Source organism: Schistocerca americana, chromosome X, assembly GCF_021461395.2.
Source record: "Schistocerca americana isolate TAMUIC-IGC-003095 chromosome X, iqSchAmer2.1, whole genome shotgun sequence".
Classification (NCBI taxonomy): domain Eukaryota; kingdom Metazoa; phylum Arthropoda; class Insecta; order Orthoptera; family Acrididae; genus Schistocerca; species Schistocerca americana.
The window spans coordinates 809,896,272-809,918,333 of record NC_060130.1 but is presented as its reverse complement, the minus strand read 5'-3'; the positions used below and the strand labels follow the sequence as shown (position 1 = coordinate 809,918,333).

Genomic DNA, 22,062 nt, shown 5'->3' with positions numbered 1-22,062 from the left:
AACAGGGTGTCTTACCTGAAACCCAGGCATAGGTGCTTTCAGTCAAATGAAACTATATGGTTCCAGTGTCAATAAAATATCTGGGCTGTTGACTGCATTGTCAATATATAAAATTGTCAGTTTTGGCCACTATAATAAGTTAGAATTATATTAATACCTTCAGCTGCTCACGAGCGTTGATATATACCAACGGGGACAGGGGAAAATATGTGCCCCAACCGGGACTCGAACCCGGGATCTCCTGCTTACATGGAAGACGCTCTATCCACCTGAGCCACCGATGGCACAGAGGCTAGTGCGACTGTGCCCTCGGTGGCTCAGGGGGATAGAGCATCTTCCATGTAAGCAGGAGATCCTGGGTTCAAGTCCCGGTCGGGGCACACATTTTCACCTGTCCCCATTGATATATATCAACACCCGTGAGCAGCTGACAGTATTAATATAATTCTAATTTCATTCTAGACGGCTGCAGATCATATCCATATCACTATAACAAGTGGTCTTCTTCAGTCAGGGCTGTGCTGTGCTGACTGTCAGCAGAATGATACCATCACTAGTGAAACGAGGGACTTAGGGAAGGCAGGAAAAGTTGCGAACGGGGCCTATTCAGTTACCATTGGTTGCACGGTAAACACGTACACTTAAGGCAATAATTTTTTAAAAACAATCTTTTTTTTTAAAAAAAAAATTGACTATAACACAAGCTATACTGACGGCTGAAGGCCTTAAGAAGAATTCAAATTGTTGGCTGAAGGCCATAAGCAATAGGAATGATTTAAACAAAATATTATTTTTAAACAATTGACACAATCAGACCAAATAAAGAAGGGAGTGATCCACAGACAGTGCTCCAAGGATCGACCTGAGAAAAGTCCCTACAGCTGCGTAAGCAGTGAGACAGGTAACCAAGCATTATGGTCTCGTAACAGGATGGCAACTCAAACTAGGGACAGTGTAAACGCCGACCAACCCTCTTGCGAAATCCACATAACATCTGATAACCAGTAGAACCATGGAATAATTCAGGTGGGGCTGAAGTGACAGAGCACTGCGTCTGCAGAATCCGGCTTTTGAAACATCGAAAGGCAGAGGGAACCCCTCCACCAATGCAGTACGCAGACAGCGTTAAAATAACTGCTCATTCAAACACACTAGATACACATGGATCCGCGAAAACAATTCCACCAACAACTCAAACAATACTAAAACCAATTGCTTTGCACCAACAAGCACGAACCACAAGTCGACACAAACACAGAGGGCCCAGAAGTGGTCGGAAGACCAAATACAAGTCTTGCAACAAGCTGGCCGACCGAACGAACGAACCACCAACCAACGGTCGTCCGTGTTCAAGTCAGGCAAAGGAAAGGTGCTAGAATCCAGACCTCGACGTGGTCATGCACTCTCGCGACCACATCCTTCCATCGGGCAGTGTATGTATCGCCAGCTGTCCCGGTGAGTACTGGTGCTGTCTGACCTCATTGCTGCTCCGTCCCAACTCAGCTCAATTCACACACACCACAACCCGGAAATACTAGAGGTTGCTCCAAAGATAGTACCACAGTATTCGCTATCGATAAATGCTGCTGCTGCCACTCACGGACAGACAAAATGAGCAAACATAGTGTCGCCAGTGAACGCACTAAGAAAATGAGAGGTCACAATCTGAATACACGACGCTAACCTGTCAACGGCACAAACGCGAGCTGGATCAGGGCTCAACCTCCCCCCTCAAATAGCAACGCGGGGGTCACATCCTAAAATGAAATCGAAACTTCCTGGCAGATTAAAACTGTGTGCCGGACTGAGACTCAAACTCGGACATTTGCCTTGCGCGGGCAAGTGCTCTACCAACTGAGCTACCCAAGCACGACTCACGCCCTGTCCTCACAGCTGTACTTGTGCCAGTACCTTGTCTCCTACCTTCCAAACTTTACAGAAGATTTGCAGGAGAGCGTCTGCATTTATGAAGTGTGCTACCTGCACTTACTGTGCTGCTGTACTTCATAGGACAGAGGTAACAATAACACTTGATGCGCAGTGCGAGAACAATCCCTTTGTAATGTAAAGATTGACTCACTCAATATGTGGAATGAAGATCTATCTTCTGCCATAGACTGAGTTATACAGTGGAGCTGTACTGCTCAATGGGACAATTCATGGAGCATCTTTGGTGTGAGGACTGAATGTGAAGAAGGTAGTATTGCTACATCTTTAAACACAGATTTCATGTTTGGAAAAATTGAAATGACTACATTTGACAGATACCACCATCTATATAGTATGCTTGTGAGATAATAAGTAAAAAAGTTACTCATAAGTTTAACTAGATACAGATTCATATTAGGATACTTTTTTTTTGCCCATAAAGTTCAGCAGTTCTGTGTGGTAGATGTCAATTGGGACCAGCTGATCCATCATTCCTGTCTGTTGCAGCCATGACTTGTTGACCCTTTGACGCAACGGTCTCCAAGCCAGCCTGGTGACAGGGTCAGTCGCAGCGTTGTTCCGGTGGGAAGCTCCCAATTGTGGCAATGTGCTCATCTGCTCCCACCCCCTCCATGCTATCTGCCATCCTACTTTCAACAGTGAAATAGGAGGTTAGCAGGGCTAATCCCTGCGCTTACCACTACAGAGTCGATGGAAGTTGAACCAGTGCCCTCTTTTCTGTGCTTGCCAGTGGCAGTCTCTTCACCCCCACCATTGCTGTTGGACATACTGTTACCCCAGCCTCCCCAATCTTACGCCCCTGTGGCAGAGCCAACTGTGTCGTCATCCTCTCCTTCAGTGGTCAATCCACAATCTGACACCCTCTCCAGTCTTGCGATGGAGGTCATGACACAAACCCGGACATTTTCTTCTAGACATCTATCACATGTTGTTGTTTCCTCTGAGCTCAATGTCTACATGGTGTTTGGACACACTGCTCCTCTTTAGATTGACTTGCACATCAAATTTTGTTCTTTCTTTTGGGCTATAGCTCCTGGCTTGTTATTGGGCCGCCATCAGTTCAAATAGTTTACATTCGTACTGACACTGACAATTCATGGCATTTTCATTTCTTGTATGACTGCTATATTTTATTGGTACATAGTGTAATCTTATATTGTAATGCACAGCTATGTATGGAGACACATTTATTGTAAATAGTTAGGATAATTAATGACTTGAGAACAAAAAAACAATTAAAGAAAATTTACTAGAGGTGCTCTGGGACAAATTTTATAAGAAATGAGATGTCGTGTTGTATTTAATACATTCCATTATAAGTTCCTGCTATTTGGCAAGGTCTTTCGCAGTAAAGGTATTAAAGAGCACGCAAAAAAAAGTAAAAGTTAATGGATCACATGGGAGATTAGTGTGTACTGTGAACAGATGGGGAATATGGTTTATGTTAGCAAGAATGAGTCAAGTTCTGCTCTAATGTCATACTATAAAGATTTCTGACTTTGTGTCAGAAATTTGTGTTTGTGGTAAACGTATTAAATCTAAATGGCATAAAGCAAGGAACAGGACAATAGGCCACAGACATGATAGAATTATTATTGATCTCGGCTGAAAATTTGTAAATGGTCATCTATTGGGAGTGGGTATTTTAATATTGACTTCCCAAAATATGTTAAATACTATTGTAATACTAAAGTAACTCAAACAAAGTGTGTAGACATGCCCTACTATAATAAAAGCTATTGTAGCTTTTTACAATAAAATGAAAAATCTATAGCTACAACTGAATTCTGGGTCATTCCATGTGAAATGTCCTAGGGCTCCCAGTTGAACCATCTTCAATTTTGATGAATTTTGTACAGTATGTACCTGAGGGGCCCTACATGAACTTATGCCAAGTTCCAGGCTCGCCTGTAACTTGGTTGAGGTGCTAGAGCCACTTTTGTGAAGACAACTTTTACCGAGACTAAAAAGTTGCGAAGAAATTTGCAAGTTTGACATTCCACTTTTCCTAGTGTAAAAGAGCTAGACTCTTGCTTCTGAGTATAGTAGTAATACTTTTTTGTGCTCTACACACAAATGACGGAAGTAGAGTTCAGAAAGCAATGCATTTGGCATAATCTCAGTTCAAAGTGGGCAACAAATCATGACGCGAGAAATTTGTCCCATACCTTAACAAGGTACAAGTAGTAGAGAAAGTACGCTATGGACCTGCTCTTTCGCCGGACTCCTGTCTGTCTGGATGTTTAGTATGTCACAAATTTGCGCCTGGCTTGTGTGTTTAATTACTGTGCTACCATCCTGTAAATTTGCTACAAAACATGAATGTATCAAAATATACCCGTGTTCAAAGTCATGTGTCTCAGGGCACATACTTCATTACATTCATTAACACCATTCAACAGAGCGCATTTCATTCTACTAGGTCCACAACTTTGATTCCGCCATTTTTTCTTGAAACTTGGGGGCTTCATTGTGAAAAAATTATTATTCCTAGTATTGCCCATCGCTGGCCACTACATTCTCCCATCTTTCGTATAGCATACGAATCCCCTGGCAGAAGAATTGGACGTCTTTTGTGGGGATCCATGAATCGATTCAATTTTGCACTTCATATAATTGGAAGTGCTGGTCATCCAGACTGTACACCACTGACTGAAAAAGGTGTTAGTCAAAGGCGGAGAATGTGGCGCGAGGGATAGGACTTCTCATTTCAACATTTCCATATATATTTTGATAGGTTTTGTGATATGGAGTTGAGCACTGACATCCTGCAAAATTACCTTTACATGTCTATTGCTGTATTGTGGCCGTTTATGTTTCAGTGCTGGGCTCTAATGCATCAATTGCTTTTGATAATGATGTCCTGTGACACTCTTTGTCTGTTTCAGTAGCTACGAAAACATTCTGTCTTCCACCACCATGCCGGTCTTAGACATCAAAATCACCATTCTTAAGGCATTGAAAACATTCTCTGCACATTCTTCCACTAATACTTCCCTCACCATTGGTCTTACCCAGCATTTTAAAAGCCTCAGCTGCAGATTTCTTCATGTTAAAGCAGAAAATTAAATCTTCCCACAAATGACGAGATATGGTTTCGTAAGTTGACGAACTTAATCGAGAATAACCGTACGGTGCAATCACAAATCGACTAATATTTTTATGGCATTATGTTTACAGATGCCTAAGCTTATTCTTTTACACCTATGACCAAACACCCAAACGCCACTTGCTGCTACTGCCACCTATTGCAAAATGACTGAAGCAAAGTTGTAGACCTAATATTAGAAAAATTTATTTTCATTTCGGCGTCCCTTTGGGTAAGGTGCAAAAATTGCAACTAAACTGTTGAATTTTTTTGTAATTTGAGAAAAATCCTTGCATTGGTCCATGGTGCATATGCCACTACCAGTCTCAGTGACTGGTAGCCCCACCGCCAAGGGGTCACACCCGATAGCCATGCCACGGGTGGGTTCTTTACTGCAGGTTCCCAAGCCTGAATGTGGGCATCCAACAGGTTCCCAATCCTTTTTTGGATCTCTTTGTGGTTTCCAAGCCATAATGCAGAATTCTTCAGTTGTTAAATGCTTTAAATCTGTTGCTGATGTCCAAAACTATTGCTTCGGGCAAACTGTATTGCCGCCCCATCATTGAAGCAGCTGGAATTGGCATGACTGCAGTTATCTGTTGTTCTGGAATCCAGCATATCTCTTATCTAGCTAACCAGTGAAATGATTGAGCAGCTCCATGAGGATGCATGAAATTAATTGAGGCATCGTTTTCTTCAAATGAAAGTTCACAGATATTTTCTATCCACCCAGGCTGTAGGTCAGTAATGGCAACATGTTTAGTAGCATATCAGTTAACATTTGCTATGAAGGACACTGTATCATTTGATACTCTATGAATCTGAAGTTGCTTTTCATCAGTTGGCACAAAATGGTGATGGTCTCTTGTACTAGGCACTGTACATCCATCCTCAGAATGTTTTTCTTGATTAATTTTTGTATATTCAATAATTTATTTTTTAATAAAGATAAATTCATGCCATACACATTTTTTTGGCAACATTCAAACAGGTCAGTTGGTGTTAAGATTTGGTTGTCAGTTGGACGCTGAAGGCTAGCTTTTGCAGCTAAACGCTTAACTGTGCCCCAATTCTGTCACATGGTGATTTCCCATGGCTTGTTCCGAAAAAATTCCATTCTGCAGTAATGCTAAAATCTTTATGATGGCAAAGATTTAGGAAGCTCTTAAAATTTTTGTACTGTGCGGCAGAACCGTAACTAAAATAATGAATATGCTTAATTTCTTTAAAAATGCACTTCAGGAATTTGATCAGTTATGTTAAAACACATGCACTGCAACTGTTTCATGTCAGAGGCAATCACTGATCATGTGGTAGCTGACGCTTTTTAGTTCATCATCATCTTTGTAGTAAATGACAAGTGGATGTATTGTAGCTTTACTATTTTCCTTCTGGAATCCTTGAACTGCACCTTGGACAATAAAGGAGTAATTTTCAGTGAAATCCATTAATGTAATCAATTCTCCTGGTTTGAGACATCCTTTGGTGAACTGCAAATGCTTGCTCTGATGCTTTGCAGTGCATGGTGAATAGAAAGGGCCAGAAGTTTTGTATGTAGTAGTTCAATGAATTCTTCAAATGTCATTTCTCTGGTTTCAAGTGTATCTCTATCAGTGTGAGTCCTTTGCTTGAATTAAATTGTATCCTCCAGTTCAATATCTACAAAAGCACTTTCCAAATATTCCTTTAGAGTGCCTGTTCCTGGACATACTTCACAGCAATGAAGCATGCAATCGTTTGTTACCAAATTACTGACAGTTTTTCTTAGTAGCATTTTGTAATCTTCTTTGTTGGGCTATGTGCCAACATTAGTTTCACATTTTGATGTGTTGTGCAGAGACAAACTGAATGTGAACCAGCTGTGCATATAGTCACACACCACTTTGGCCTTAATTCACAAAATTTGGAAAATTGAATTTCTGGCCCATTTTTATTGCGGTACGCAACAAACAATTCTTTTAAGTTGCTCAGTAATAAGGTTTTTTTGTTTTTGATCCTTTTCTCCATCAATCCAAACAGTAATACAGTCCTTTTTTCTTGGACAAATCCAACTAAACTCTTCATCATAAAAATGTTCTGACTCTTGCCTTCACAGCCTCGGAAAACTTTTTCCCACATTTACCTTTGGGCTGTGCCAATATTCCCTGTTCAGCTTTTAACTTCCTAGCCTTCTTTACCATTCTTTCTGAAACACAAAATTCTTCCGTATTGTTTTTTTAGACCAGCTTTGGGGAATAAGGTCAAAATTTGAATTTTCTCATTTTGATTTGATATATGTAATTTTTCTTTCAGTTCTTGGATCAACTGACTGTAATCTGAACAAGTCAAGCATTGCTTGCTTGTGGATGGTTGCTCCAGTTCACTGGGATCAGGTCCTCTCACTCCTGCAATTTTCTTAATAATTGCATGTTCAACTTGATGTATTTTGCACTTTGCATATCCTTTTGTATCCCTTGCACCAATTTGTTGAAATTTTAATGCTTACATCCCAACAGCTGTTAAGCTTGTATTCAAATTCTGAGCAACATTAGTCTCATCATCTTTATCTGACTGAGATGCAACTTCCATTTTTGAACATTTCAGTGTATCAAATTCTTTTCTACAGGAAGGGCACATTTTTTGGTCTGGTTTAATATCAGACACGGTTATCCTTTTTAGTACGTCAGCTGTTTCTGTGTTGATTGAGCACAAACTTTTCCATTCAGTATGGTTTTTCTTACCAAATGGGTTTCAGCACGATCTTTGCAAAAATTCAAATCTTTGTAGGAGTAAATCTTCATGGTGGAAGTATAGTTGAGCATTTTCAGTAGTGTGTTGTTCTTCTAAGGAAAGTTCCTTTATAGCTTTTAGTGCTTTTAAGGCACTGTATGTCACTAAATGGCATGGGGAATCAGTATCTCCAAAACTGCACACATTAACTTGATCTTGTTTTCCCATTTTAACAACAACAACTTGATATGCTTCAGGCACTAAAATCAAATTGTAGAGTCCTAAATAAAGAAAAGAAATAAAATTAATAAGCATTCAGCTTCACAAAAATTATGTAGCAGTCTCCAGTACAGTTAAATGGTTAATTTTAGCAATGAACCTGTCACAAACAGGTTTAAAATCACCAAATAAACAGCAAAATAAATATTTAAACACTACGGACATAATCAGCAAAATTTCAAATTTAAGCCACAATTTTTTGCAACTTACCCAAAGAGACACCAAATTGAAAATAAGTTTTTGTAATACAATGAAATGTGCTCTGGTGAATGGTGTTAATGACTGTAGTGTGGTAGGTGTCCATTTTGAGACACTTGACTTTGAATACAGGTATATTTTGATACATTCAGATTTTGTAGCAAATTTGCTGGATGTTAGCACAGTAATTAAACGCACAAGCCAGGCCCAAATTTGTGGTATACTAAACACCCAGACAGACAGTAGTTTGGCAAAGGACTAGGTCAATAGCGCACATTTCTCACGACATGATTTGCTGCCCACTTTGAACTGAGATTATGCAAAATGCATTGCTTTCTGAACTATACTTCCATCATTAGTGTGTAGAACGCAAAAAGTTTTGCTACTATACCCAGAAGCAAGGGAACAGTGGAATGCCAAACTTGAAAATTTCTTCATGACTTTTCGGTATTGGTAAAGTGGTCTTAACAAAAGTGGCTCTAGTTCCTCAACCAAGGTACAGGCAAGCCTGAAACTAGGCATAAGTTCATGTAGGGCCCTCAGGTACATACTGTATAAATTTCATCAAAATTAAAGAATGTCGAGTTGGGAGCCCTTCTTTAATAAGTCCTAGTAAACTGATCCAGTGGACAATGTTTTCTCCTTGGGGATATTGACATTTATATAATGTTGCCTTTGAATAATTTATACTAATAAATGCCATCTTATCTTAATTATCTTGCAAATACCAGTCATGAAAGGAAACAAACAAGGCACATAGCAAGAAAAAGTTGTGAAATCCATGAGCAGAAACAGGATGTAGATAGACTCTCACATTTTTACCACACGAGTACCTGCTTATATGATGATTGTTTGTTGTTCTGCAGCCATTGTGCAATGGTCTTCTGTTTTCTTTCTTGTTGTCATTTCTGTTAGTGCTGCTAGTTTTGTTTTTGTTTCAGACTCGAGGTATGTCATCGTGTCATTTACAGAAGAAATTGAGGTAGGACTCGTTTATGTTCTTCTTCAGTCACATATGAAAAGCTTTGAAAGTAATATTACAAAAAATTGTACATGTATAGGGGTAATGGGAGTAACGAAAATTTCAGCATGGTTGTTTTAGTGATAAACTGAATGTTAATTGGACATGCAGCGCTGTAACATATGATGGGAGGGATTATGCTACATTGTGGATGTAGACAGCCGTAAGGCATCTGTATGATGAACTCGTACATGCAGCCTTCTTCTGTAAGGCAGCAGATCTTTGCATTGATTGGAAAAGTTGATTATCTACAGTTGTTTTCGTCAAATGTTCTGTTACACATATTCTGTTACAAATATTCTGCTGTCATTTGTTTTTTATAAATCATAACTGCTGTGCTTTAAGTACACTGAATTTAATTGGATGCTTAGGTAATTGTGTAGATATTTGAACTGGGTTTGTGTGTTGAATTACAAATAGAACAGCAGATAGCACTGATAGATTTCCATCTGGTAAAAAGTCATTCCCTGAAAAAGTGTGTGTGTGTGTGTGTGTGTGTGTGTGTGTGTGTGTGTGTGTGTGTGTGTGTGTGTGTGTCCGTCCAGCCCCTGCTCCCCACCCTCACATTCAGCTCCTCTCACAATCTGTTCTTTATTTTTCAGTTAAGTCACAGAATGCTCATTTGTATGTGGATGAGAAAGGGCAGTTTTGCTTATAGTTAGTATTTTATTGATATCATGAATAGACCCTCACTTGAATGCTAGTTAAATGTGCAAGAATTGAAGTATCTTAGGCAGTATGGTGTTTCACTCAGATTGTGTGTTCAAAGGCCCCACCTCAGTTATGGAAAATGTTTCTTATAATTCTTGCAAGTTGTTACCACATTCAATCGTCTGCTGTCAAAGTTATTACCTCTGCATTCCAAGAAAACCGAAGGTCAGCTGGGACATGCTGATTGTACATGCTACTCATTTTTGAAATCGGAGACGGAAAACAGCTATGTGCCCATATGGCTCTCTTGTTCCTGGATGCCTTTTAGTGTGTACATGAATATTTGATATTCTGCATGTGTTACTAAAATTTTAAACTACAGGCAAGAGTCTTCATATGAAAAAGCTGATGCTAAAGCTTCCCTGCAGAGCAGTCCAGATGTGTTAAGACTACTGATAATATTGAGCTATGGTATTTAGAGTTCATTACATAAATCTATTTCTTGGATTGAATATTGTAAATATTCATGTAAAGGCTGTTTTCTCTAGGTTTCAAAGACTAAGGAAAGTTTTTGAATTCTTTGTTTCCTTTAGTATGCTGCCATTTACTTTAAGGTTGAAATTGTCAAAATTGTGGGATTTGTATTGGTTCAAGGTAAAATAGGTGAAAATTTATGAAAAAGAAAGCATAATGATGATGTATAAAATGCATGTTTGAACCATGATCTGCTTTTATTTTAAACTCAAATATCTACTGTTTTCTGTCTTAGACCATCTTTATGGATAAGGGTTAAAATGATTTAATTCACCATATTACATTAGACATTACTTAACAACAAATTAATTGTTGGTAAGGCAGGTGCCAGGTTGAGATTCATTGGGAGAGTCCTTAGAAAATGTAGTCCATCAACAAAGGAGGTGGCTTACAAAACACTCGTTTGACCAATACTTGCGTATTGCTCATCAGTGTGGGATCTGTACCAGGTTGGGTTGACAGAGAAGATCCAAAGAAGAGCGGCGCATTTCGTCACAGGGTTATTTTGTAAGGGTGATAGCGTTACGGAGATATTTAGCAAACTCAAGTGGCAGACTCTGTGAGACAGACGCTCTGCATCGCGGTGTAGCTTGCTGTCCAGGTTTCGAGAGGGTGCGTTTCTGGATGAGGTATCGAATATATTGCTTCCCCCTACTTATACCTCCCGAGGAGATCACGAATGTAAGATTAGAGAGATTTGAGCACGCACGGAGCCTTTCCGGCAGTCGTTCTTCTCGCGAACCATACGCGACTGGAACAGGAAAGGGAGGTAATGACAGTGGCACGTAAAATGCCCTCCGCCACACACCGTTGGGTGGTTTGCGGAGTATAAATGTAGATGTATATGTAGAAAATGTGTAGTGATGCCATGAATGTCAATATACAACCCAGGACTTTAGAGGCAAACACGAATACTAAATGTACACAGAGCAGTACTGTAGGGAAGATCAGGACTTCCTTATCTTATCTTCTCTTCAGATCTGTGAAGATGGTCCAAGACTGAAACTGGTAGATAATTGGGTTTAAAATAAAAGCAGCTGATGGTACAAATAAGCATTTTATACATTACTTAGCGGCTGTTGACAATCGCCTTCCAAAAATGCATAATGATAATGTGCCTAGGGGTATGTGTCCAGTAGAAGGACCACACAAAACTAATTGTAGGTAAGACAGGTGTCAGACAGAGATTAATTGTAAGAATCCTGAGGAAATACTTATTCTCCCTGCAAGAAGTAGCTTACAGTACTCTTGTCTGAGTATTCCTCACCAGTCTACGTTGCCAGGTAGGGTGGACAAAGTGCAAATAAATATTTGCATTTTGTCACAGGTTAATTACTCAGTAAAAGAGCTCAATAGAGATGCTCATTCCAAATCTGGTGGTAGCTTTTAGATGGAAGGCCTTGTTCTTGATGATGAAGAAGCTTACTGCAAAAACTGCAAGAGTGCACAATCCAAGAATGGCCCTCCCATGATTATCTAACAAGATAATCGTAATTACAAAATCAGAGGGAGTCGAGTTTATACAGACGCTTTTTAACAGTTGTTCTTCCAGTGCACAATTCACAAATTTGGAAAGCAGTAATATTATAATCTCTCCCCCACACACTGTAAGGTGGTATGTAAGGTACAAATGTAAATGCGAATTTGTTTTCCTGTATGTTTTTTATATCTGATGTCATGATTTTCATTCCCCACTAAACAAATGTCCATTTTCCTGAGGTTTCTACAAATGAGGTTCATATCTTACAGTCACACGTTAAAACCACAGTACAAAATTTTATAGGAATTTACTTTTGAAGCAGACATTCCAATTTCCTAATGAATTTGAAGCAATTTTCATTCTCTTGTGTCCATACACTAAGTTCCCTGGTGCTCAAGAACATTAATACTCGAACACAGTTGTATTATATTACAAGACTACGCCTTGCACTAGTCACATATTTTAAATAAATAGGTCTGATACTAACGAGGGAACATTCCCAAATGTCAGTTAATAATCATGATGAAACTTGGCAGGTGTGTAAAGGGGAAAAATAATGCAATACACATGTTTTTGTTTGTGCCCACTTCCACTTTTTAGGGATAAAACACTACTAAAAAGGTAATTTGGCATATTAGCTTTGGAGGGAATATTTTCGAAACGATGGTGTATAAAAACGTGTTTCTCATATAAAAGTTGATATGTAATTGAAATTCTTGAGAACTGTATAATCAAATTTTGTAATGATTTTAAATTTTACAAAATACCGCACCACAATTAACATTTTTGGAAGGTGAATATTAAGTCATTATGTAATGTATAAAATGCATGTTTGACTATCTGCTGCTTTTTTTAACCTGCTTTTTTAACCCAAATGTCGATTGGTTTCATTCGAAGGCCACCTTCACGGATCAGGATTAAAACCATTTAAGCCACATCATCACATCTGTCATTACATAAATAATTGCCACGCCTCATATGTAGAGCATGCCATGAATTCCAGTATAACACCAGGACTCTGGAAGGCAACCACACACTAATAACGTGTGTAAACTGAGCAGTACTGTAATTTTGTACACAATTAATTAATTTTAAAAGATAAAAACTTCTGTTACAACATAAAGAAGCTTTCACACTACATTCAACCTTGTGTAATAAAGCTGGTTTCTGAAATATCATTTTTGGAAAGTATACTCTATACAGTGTGCTGTCAAAGCATTGTTAGCATACCTAATTAAAACATATGACATTCATTATTGGTCTAGTTATTTATTTTACTTACATTTATTTCATGTTTTAAATTGTGATTTTACATGTTTTTTATGTACATATATTATGTTAATGGAAAATAAGTTAATCAGTATTATGATACAAAATCATTACGATAATAATAATGATCTGTAAATAAAGGCTTAAGACATAACATTATCTTACACCATTCACGTAATATGAATGAAATTTCTTGACATAATATATACAAGTGAGAACACAATATAAAACAAAATTCTGCAAGATTTCAGTATGTCTTGGGCGATCCTGTAAATATCCTGATTTGTATCAGTTATATTTAAAGTCCATTGGTAAGCAATGGTAAAAAGAATTAATTATGTAGTGGTGAATGTAGCTTAATTATATTGTTTCTCAAGTGGAGACGACATCAAAATCATTCAATTGAACAAGGTCTGACAACCTTCTCACAAAATTCTTGCGACATTGAAAGCTATGTGCACAACCACATGTGTACCTGTGCCATAAAGTCCTTTGGAATCACCAGATGAACAAGTTTCTTGTCCTCAGGCATGATGGTGAAACTGGGTTTTTCACACTGACCACCCTTAGCTTCATAGTTTTAAAAGACACACACTTTCTGAAGCCCCAAATGTCCTTGTGACACCATAGAAATCTGGTAAATAAATGTCTGACTAGGTCAAAAGGTATTTGAAAGATGTTCTCTTTCCCAGTGGGGGCACGGGTACAGACATAGTACATGTACAACTTTCAATGTTGGAAGGACCTTGTGAGAAGGTTTTCGGATCTAGTTCAGTTGACTGATTTTGATGTCAGTCTGCCTGTGAGAAGCAATATAATTAAGCTGCAGTCACTAGTACATAATCAGTTCTTCTCGCCACAGCTTACCAATGCACTGAAATATGCCTGATACAAATCAGGGTATTTAGATTTTCACTTGCGACAGTTAGAAATCCTGCTGAATTTTGTTTTATATTGTTCACTGTCATGTATGTTATGTGAAGATATTTTGTACATTTTACATGCATGGTGTAAGAAAATGTTATGTTTTTAAGCATTTATTTACAGGTTATCATCACTGTAATGATTTTGTATCTTTATAATGAGTTATTTATTAGTTTAAATTAACAAAATAAACATCATGTGAGACAAAGAAGAATGTAAAATAACAATTTAAAACATGAAACAAATGCAAGTAAAATAAATAACTAAACTAATAACGAATGTTTAGATATTAGAATTCGCTATGTTGAAAACACTCTGACAGCACATTGTGTATAGTGTATTTTCGAAAGATAATTCAGAAACCAGCTTTAGTACACATTGATGGATGTAGCTTGAAAGCTTGTGTAATTGATGTTGTAATAAAAGTTTTTCATTTTTAAAAATTAATTAATGGTGGTGAGGTATTTTACAAAATCTCAAATTATTACAAAATTTGATCACACAGTGTTTGAGAACGTCAATTATATATCAACGTTTATATGACAAACATTTTTTATATATCATTGTTTTGAAGATATTAACTCCAAAGCTAATATGCCAAATTATCTTTGGGCATGTCTGTTACTGCTCAAAAGTGAAATTGGGCACAAACAAAAAAAGTGCATATTGCCCCTTCTACAAACCCATCAAGTTTCATTAAGATCATTTATTGACACTTGCTAATGTTTCCTTGTAAGAAGCAAAATGAAATGTGTTTATTATGTAAAATCGATATTTGGAAATATGACCGGAGGACTTAAATTTGTTGAAAGGGTTTTGGACATGTCCAGTAAGTCTGCAAAGGGAATAGCATACAACACACAGTGGTGAAAAGATGATGCAGTTCTCAAAAAACTCTGTTGCATAAAATTAGAGAACCTTTATTTGAAGAACACTGTGATAATTCTGCCACCACCATTGCATGTCTTTTGTAGGGATCATGAGAATACGATAACAGAGGTTGGGGCACATACAGAGGCATATAAACAGTCATCTTTTGCTTGGTCGGTATATGAATTGTATAGGACAGAAAACTGCTAATAGTGGTACGAGTATAATCAGCCATTCACTGTATGCTGGCTTTTGTAGTATATATTCAGATGTAGTTGCATCATTATTAATCTTAATTGTTGTCATCTCAGCATAACTGAGGCTACATTGCATCATCAAATCGTATCACAACGAATCATCAACCCCCTTCACCCTTTATTGCTAGTGGCAGACTAGAGTTGATCCTGTAGCCAATGACTGAGAGCTTTTCCCTCATCATTACTGTTGTGGTTCTTCCTTTTCTTAATCCACGTTTGTCGTTCACTGCAGTACATGAATCCAAAATCCATTTACTGTTCTTATTTCTTGTCGAAACTGTTGTCATGTTAGTCAATTTGGCTGTATAATTGGAAAATATATATTTCTTTTATACCCTCACTAGTGAAAATAGGAACTTTTGAGTCATGAAGTAAGAGTGTTAGGTCTTAATATATGCAGCATCAATGAGTATAATAGAGGGAAACATTCCACGTGGGAAAAATATATATAAAAAAACAAAGATGAGGTGACTTACCGAACGAAAGCGCTGGCAGGTCGATAGACACACAAACATACACACAAAATTCAAGCTTTCGCAACAAACTGTTGCCTCATCAGGAAAGAGGGAAGGAGAGGGGAAGACGAAAGGAAGTGGGTTTTAAGGGAGAGGGTAAGGAGTCATTCCAATCCTGGGAGTGGAAAGACTTACCTTAGGGGGGGAAAAGGACAAAAGGGACAGGTATACACTCGCATACTCACACACATCCATCTGCACATATACAGACACAGGCAGACATATGTAAATGCAACCTCTTTGCATTTACATATGTCTGAGAGGTGGGGGGGGGGGGGGGTTACGAAAGCTTGAAGTGTGTGTGTGTGTGTGTGTGTGTGTGTGTGTGTGTGTGTGGGCGCCCGGAATTGGAATGACTCCTTATCCTCCCTCTTAAAATCCACATCCTTTCGTCTTTCCCTCTCCTTCCCTCTTTCCTGATGAAGCAACCTTGGGTTACGAAAGCTTGAAGTGTGTGTGTGTGTGTGTGTGTGTGTGTGTGTGTGTGTGTGTGTGTGTGTGTGTGTGTGTGTGGGCGCCCGGAATTGGAATGACTCCTTATCCTCCCTCTTAAAATCCACATCCTTTCGTCTTTCCCCCTTTCCTGATGAAGCAACCTTGGGTTACGAAAGCTTGAAATTTGTGTGTGTGTGTGTGTGTGTGTGTGTGTGTGTGTGTGTTTTATTGTGTCTATATACCAGTCTCGTTGGGTAAGTCACAGCATCTTTGTTTTTATACATATATTTCCAACATCAATGAGTGTTTGAAGAGTGGATTATAGAGTGGGAGGGGGGGGGGGGGGGGGAGGGGGAGAGGTGGGGGGGGGGGGCTGGTTGAGACTGCAAGACACTGCAGAGAGGTTTGGTACTTAACCCAAGTTATTGATACACAGTCATTTCTCAATTTACTGCTAAAATTGGCAGATAAAAAAAAAACTGCCACCATAATTTAAACTGGGCAATTGTAGATTGTAGGTAGTGTGCTTAATCAGTCACAGGAGCCAGTAGTGTACACACGTGAATTAGAACTTGAGTTCTGTGGCTGAATCCTACCTTGATTTTGACTGCTATTATGGCAATTGTCATTTGATGTTGCCACAGTTTCAGTTTTGTGTTTACTATGAGGGGCAGGCAGAGTGATTTGAACCACGATTAGGCATCCATGAAAATTTCAGCTGTTAGTAATTGTGTTGCACCAAACAGGAGCCTTGGAACATTTGGAAAGACCGAAGTCTCATCTATTCTCTAGAGCAATAATGGCAGTTTTTCTTCTACAGGTTGTTATCTCTTTAAATTAACCAAAATGTGATAGGCACTTGAATGGAAGGATGCAGGCCAGAACAGTATGTACAGTACTATACATCACACACATCACTAAATGTATATACATGGGACCTTTCAGAACTGGTGATCATCACAGTAACATCCAGCTATAAATTAAATGAAATCTGTGATGGATGTCCAGGAACATATGGTAGTTGTTTTTATTTGATCCACAGCCGAGGAAAGAGCTGCTGTGTGTGTGTGTGTGTGTGTGTGTGTGTGTGTGTGTGTGTGTGTGTGTGTGTGTGTGTGGATAGCAGCTCTTTCTTCGGCCTGGAGTAGCTTCGAAGAAATACTGGTTTGGTGTCAAAATTATTATTGTCTAATTTTCATCTGTATGCAACATAAAAATAGGAAAACCTAAGTGTAATTTTAACTAAATTTCGTACATATTGCTCATGTATAAGAACTATCAGCTTTTAACACCACTCTCACTTCTCTCAGCCATGTACACATGCAGAATAAAATAGAAAATTCAATTAAGAAGGTCGTTGAAATGAAATGGCAAAAAGTCAAAAAGGCTTCCTTGAGAAGGTACATTCCAGGTGCTGCCAGCACAAAAATCTCAAATAGAACACCAAACTCCAATCTTTCAGAACAGTGAAAAGAGGAAAAAGGAATTGGATGCATGGTGGAAAGGGGAGATTCTTGTTTGTTGTTTTGCTATATTTTAATTGCTTTGACTGGGTTAGTGCACAGATTCCTAGCATTTTTGTCAAAGTTTAATAAACACAACAGATACACATAACAGAGTCTTTTGACATCAGTAAACATTCTCCTTCACTATTTACGACACTCTGCCAACACTGGGGTAACGTTTTAATTCCGCAACTGTAGAAATCATGTGGTTTTGAGGTGAAGCACTCGTCTAGCAGTGTTCAGAGTGCATTTTCATCTGGAAAGTAAAATCCTTGAAGATTGTCCGATAGGTAGCAGAAAAGACAAAAATCTGAAGGTGCAAGATCAGGTGAATAAGGTGGATGTGGAATGACTTCTCAATCCAACTCCTCTATAGTGTTTTTGTTGGTCTAGCAGAATGCAAGCAGGCATTATTGTGGAGTAGCATCACTTCACACAATCTTCCTGGTCTTTGTTCTTGGATTATAATGCAAGATATCCCAATTGTTGACAGTAAGTGTCAGTAGTGAAGGTTACAATGCAGGGAAGTGGTTTGCAGTACACCACTCCATCCCTGTTCCACCAGATGCACAACATTATCTTTTGTGAATGTGTGCAGGTCTTTGTATGGGGAGTTGCTGCTCTTTGATGGGGCTCAACCATTCCTTCTTTTCCTTATGTTAGCATAAAGACACCATTTCTTGTCACCGGTAGCAATACAGGATGGGAATGGTTGGTGATGTTCACGAGTCACTTGATGATGAACAACCAGATATATACATATGGTGGCTACCCGTTGTATTTTGTGGTTTTAGCTTAGAGCAAGCAGTACCCCTTACACCCAATTTTTGAGCCTTCCCCAGTGCATTCAAATGTTGCACGAGTGTGGAATGATCAGAGTTCATCTCATTTGCCAGTTCTCAAGTACACTGATATGGATTATTGTGGATTAATGCATTTCAACTATCTTCATCAAACCCTGAAGGTCTTCCTGAACTTGAAGAGTCACTAATGTCAAAATGGTTCTCCTCAAAATGAGAAAGTCATTTTCTTGCTATGCTCTGTCCAATGGTTTTATTCCCATACAAGGTGCAAATGTTCCTGGGTGCCTCTGCTGCTGTTGCCCCTCTAACTGAAGTCAAACATAAGAATATGTTGAAAATGCCCAGATTTCTCCACTTGGCATGACAATATGTTAACTCCAATAGCAACAGTATACTACAAATAAAAAAGACAATCAATAAATAGATCACTAGCAACTGGAATACAAACATGCAAAACAACTTTGTGTACCAATCTAATATTTTGGCAGGATTGGACATTCACTCTTCTGCTAATAACCAGCCAGCTACAGTTTGATGGGGCTCTACCTTCTTTAAATACCAATTTTTGGAAATATATAACTGGATAGTCTTTCCTTCTCATCCTGTCCTGCAAGTGTCCCCTGTTCGGGGTTCTGGGTTACTTTTCTCCAACTCTCCCCATTTCCTAAACCTCACCAGGTTGTTTCTTTCATCCCTCTTCGATCTTTCTGCCAGAAGAAGCAGACATTGGCTCCAAAAGCTTGCACATTTGCTTAATCCTTTGTGCACGCGCACGCATGTGTGTGGCGTGTGCGTGCTCCTGTCACTGCTTGGTAAGTAGATCTATCCAAAATATTCAGTTATGTTAGTTGTATCATCTTATCTGTAATTATTCATTTTAATGGGAATATTGTCTTCATGCCCCTACCTTACAAACTTTTGTTTAATGTAGCCTTCATTGTCAAGACACTAAAACAAAAGAAATGATATGGTAAGAACTTATAGTGAGACAGTTCCTTTCCTTCCCTTACGTAAAAAGAAATACCCCCAACCCTGCGTGACAGTGAGTTGTTGTTCTCTCTCTCTCTCTCTCTCTCTCTCTCTCTCTCTCTCTCTCTCTATCTATCTATCTATCTATCCTCTCCTTCTTCTTTCTTCTTCTTCTTTCTTTTTTTAATGGGTTGGGTCTTGTGGATCTTAAATATTTTCATATGTAAACCAAAACTGATATTTATTTGTTTCACAAATGAAAGTCTGTTTTACAGTGGAGTCAGCAAGTGGATAATAGATCTGGAAAAACAGTGCCCAGTTCTTACAAACTGCTTCCAGGTGTTTTTAGGTAAATTGTACTGGAGGCACGTCAACGATGTTGGGTGAATGTAGATGCTCAAGCATTTTAAAATTCTGTAGAATACTCAGAAAATTAAATTTGAGTGTAACTTTTCCTATGGACATATGCATTACCCTACTAAAGTAAACAAATATTTGAAAAGTGAATGCAGTTGTGAAAATAGTGGCCATGTGCTCGTCTGTAGTGACCCGTATTGATAGGCCGCTATAAACTGTCTGTGATTCAGCAAATACACATGTGTACTAGAGGGGCTCATACATTCCAGTTACAGGCACCACAAGAGTGACTTTGAGCGTCCTGGAATGGTGTACTTCAAAATTTTTTGGAAGGTAGGGCCCAAGAAGAGTCATGAAGTATTACTTCCTGTCATTTACATCTTCAAAAAAATGAGTGACTGTATAATCGGAGTTCATAGAGCTCATACAAAGGCTTACAGTTGGTTATTTTTCCCATACACCTTTCATTAATGGAATGGGCAGGACAGAAATGATAGTGGCACACAAAGTACCCTCTACAACACACTATAGGTTCTCATGTAAGCTTGTGTACTGCCTTTCGTTACCTGGTTGTTGGTGATACATTAAATCCCATTTTTCTGTCATTCTATGAACCGTAATATATTCACAATGATATAGGAAAGTTTGGTGTCCAAACTTTTGGAACAGTGTGAAGTGTGCCTGTGTCTAAAAAGGTTATTATGAAAGTTTGATACCGTTAAAAATTAATGATCCCATACCAAACTGGGACAGATGGGTACAGACCATCACAGCTTCTCCTCCAACTGTGACTGTCACCATAACTACTTCACTAGAGAATTCGAAGGTACTTGGAGAGTATGATTCTTGTGAGCAAAGGCACTAAATTACCCTCAGATTCACCATGAAATTCTTGTGGTGTTATGTGCACCAAATGTGATGTTGCAACCAGCCGTTGTGAAATGGGGCCAACAGTTTGACTGAGGTCACTGAGGTGTAGGTGTTTATGTTTGGAAATGAAGACCCTTCAAATTGACCACAGGTAACAGTATCCAGTCAATCGAGAAACCAGTTTGTACCTATCACAGATTTTCCAACAATGAGGACATTCACACAGCAGTTCGCGACTATCTCAGTAGCTGAGGAATGGATTTTTGTTGTTGAAGACTGGAACGATTGGTAGAAAACTTCACTGTTGTTTACTGAGACTTGGTGATTATGTTGAAAAGTAGTCTCTCATGTCTGCATCATTTTGAAGAATAGTGCAGCATTCCAGAAAAGTTACTTGGCATGCCATAATAATGCAAAACTTACTTTTTAAAATCCCTTTCATTTAAATTCACCGAGGAGGTTAACGAATAATGAAAAGCTTACTTATTGCTCATATGCAGTATAGCAAGAATAATACGTGATTATATTTGCAGGCAACATGGAGATGTACAGGGTGCAAAATTTAGTACAGAGAGCTGCCATTTCTGGCAGCAGCAGTAACTTTAACCTGGCTGAACATAAAGTTGAGATGAGCTCAGATGACAGATATGTGTACACCATTCTGTGCTACTACAGTTCTTTGCCAGAATTTATCAATTGTTGGAGCTGGTGAGTGGTGGCGTGCCAGTCTCTCAACTACTTGGGACGAGATGTCACCCCAGTCGGTGAGAGTTCTGGAAAAAGTGCTGGCCAGGGCAACAGTCAAACACACTCTGTATCGAGTTAGATCAGGACAGTAAAAGTAAATTGTGATCTTGGGTTACCCTGTTGAAACATAACATCCTTTAGCCCTCGAATATAGGGCACACTCACTGACCTTAACGTATCATAATTGTAACTCCTGCTGTCCAAATTGTGGGCATTTTAACCAGATAAGATTGTTTTGTGTACACAGTGGCTCACCATACCATACGCCAGACGCTAGGCTGACAAATAACAACTGGCTACGTTCACTGTTCTCGGAACCTCTACAGAAGACACGTCCATTGTAATATTGTGTACGGAACCAAGACTAGTCTTAAGACAGTGTGGCACCACTCCTGTCCGTGCCACATTCTTTGGATGCTACCACACCGATTGCCCTGCTGACTGTCTGTGGTGCTCCAGACACCACAGCACTGCCTGTGTGGATATTTATCTTGCTTCAGTCATATTTCCTGTTGCAAGGTATGTGATGTGGCTGTACAAAACTGCACAGTCAACCAACCAGTATAGTTATTCTTGTGCCTTTTGTTGTAAAGGTTGCAAGTACGTGAGTGATGATCCCAGGTTGCATTTA

The 22,062-nt window shown here is 38.9% G+C and overlaps 1 protein-coding gene across 7 annotated transcripts in view; it reads left to right on the top strand.

Moving 5' to 3' along the window:
* LOC124555723 (membrane-associated tyrosine- and threonine-specific cdc2-inhibitory kinase) overlaps positions 1-22,062 on the top strand; it is a 177,025-nt gene that overhangs the window by 113,507 nt on the left and 41,456 nt on the right. For 3 of the 7 annotated variants that reach the window (XM_047129739.1, XM_047129736.1, XM_047129735.1), the window contains one exon: positions 9,166-9,206. The exons of 2 other annotated variants lie outside the window; for them this stretch is intronic. In XM_047129739.1, coding sequence (XP_046985695.1) covers positions 9,166-9,206 — 41 coding nt within the window. The remainder of the gene's footprint in view (positions 1-9,165; positions 9,207-22,062) is intronic. 2 more of the 7 variants (XM_047129738.1, XM_047129737.1) reach the window with 1 other exon arrangement.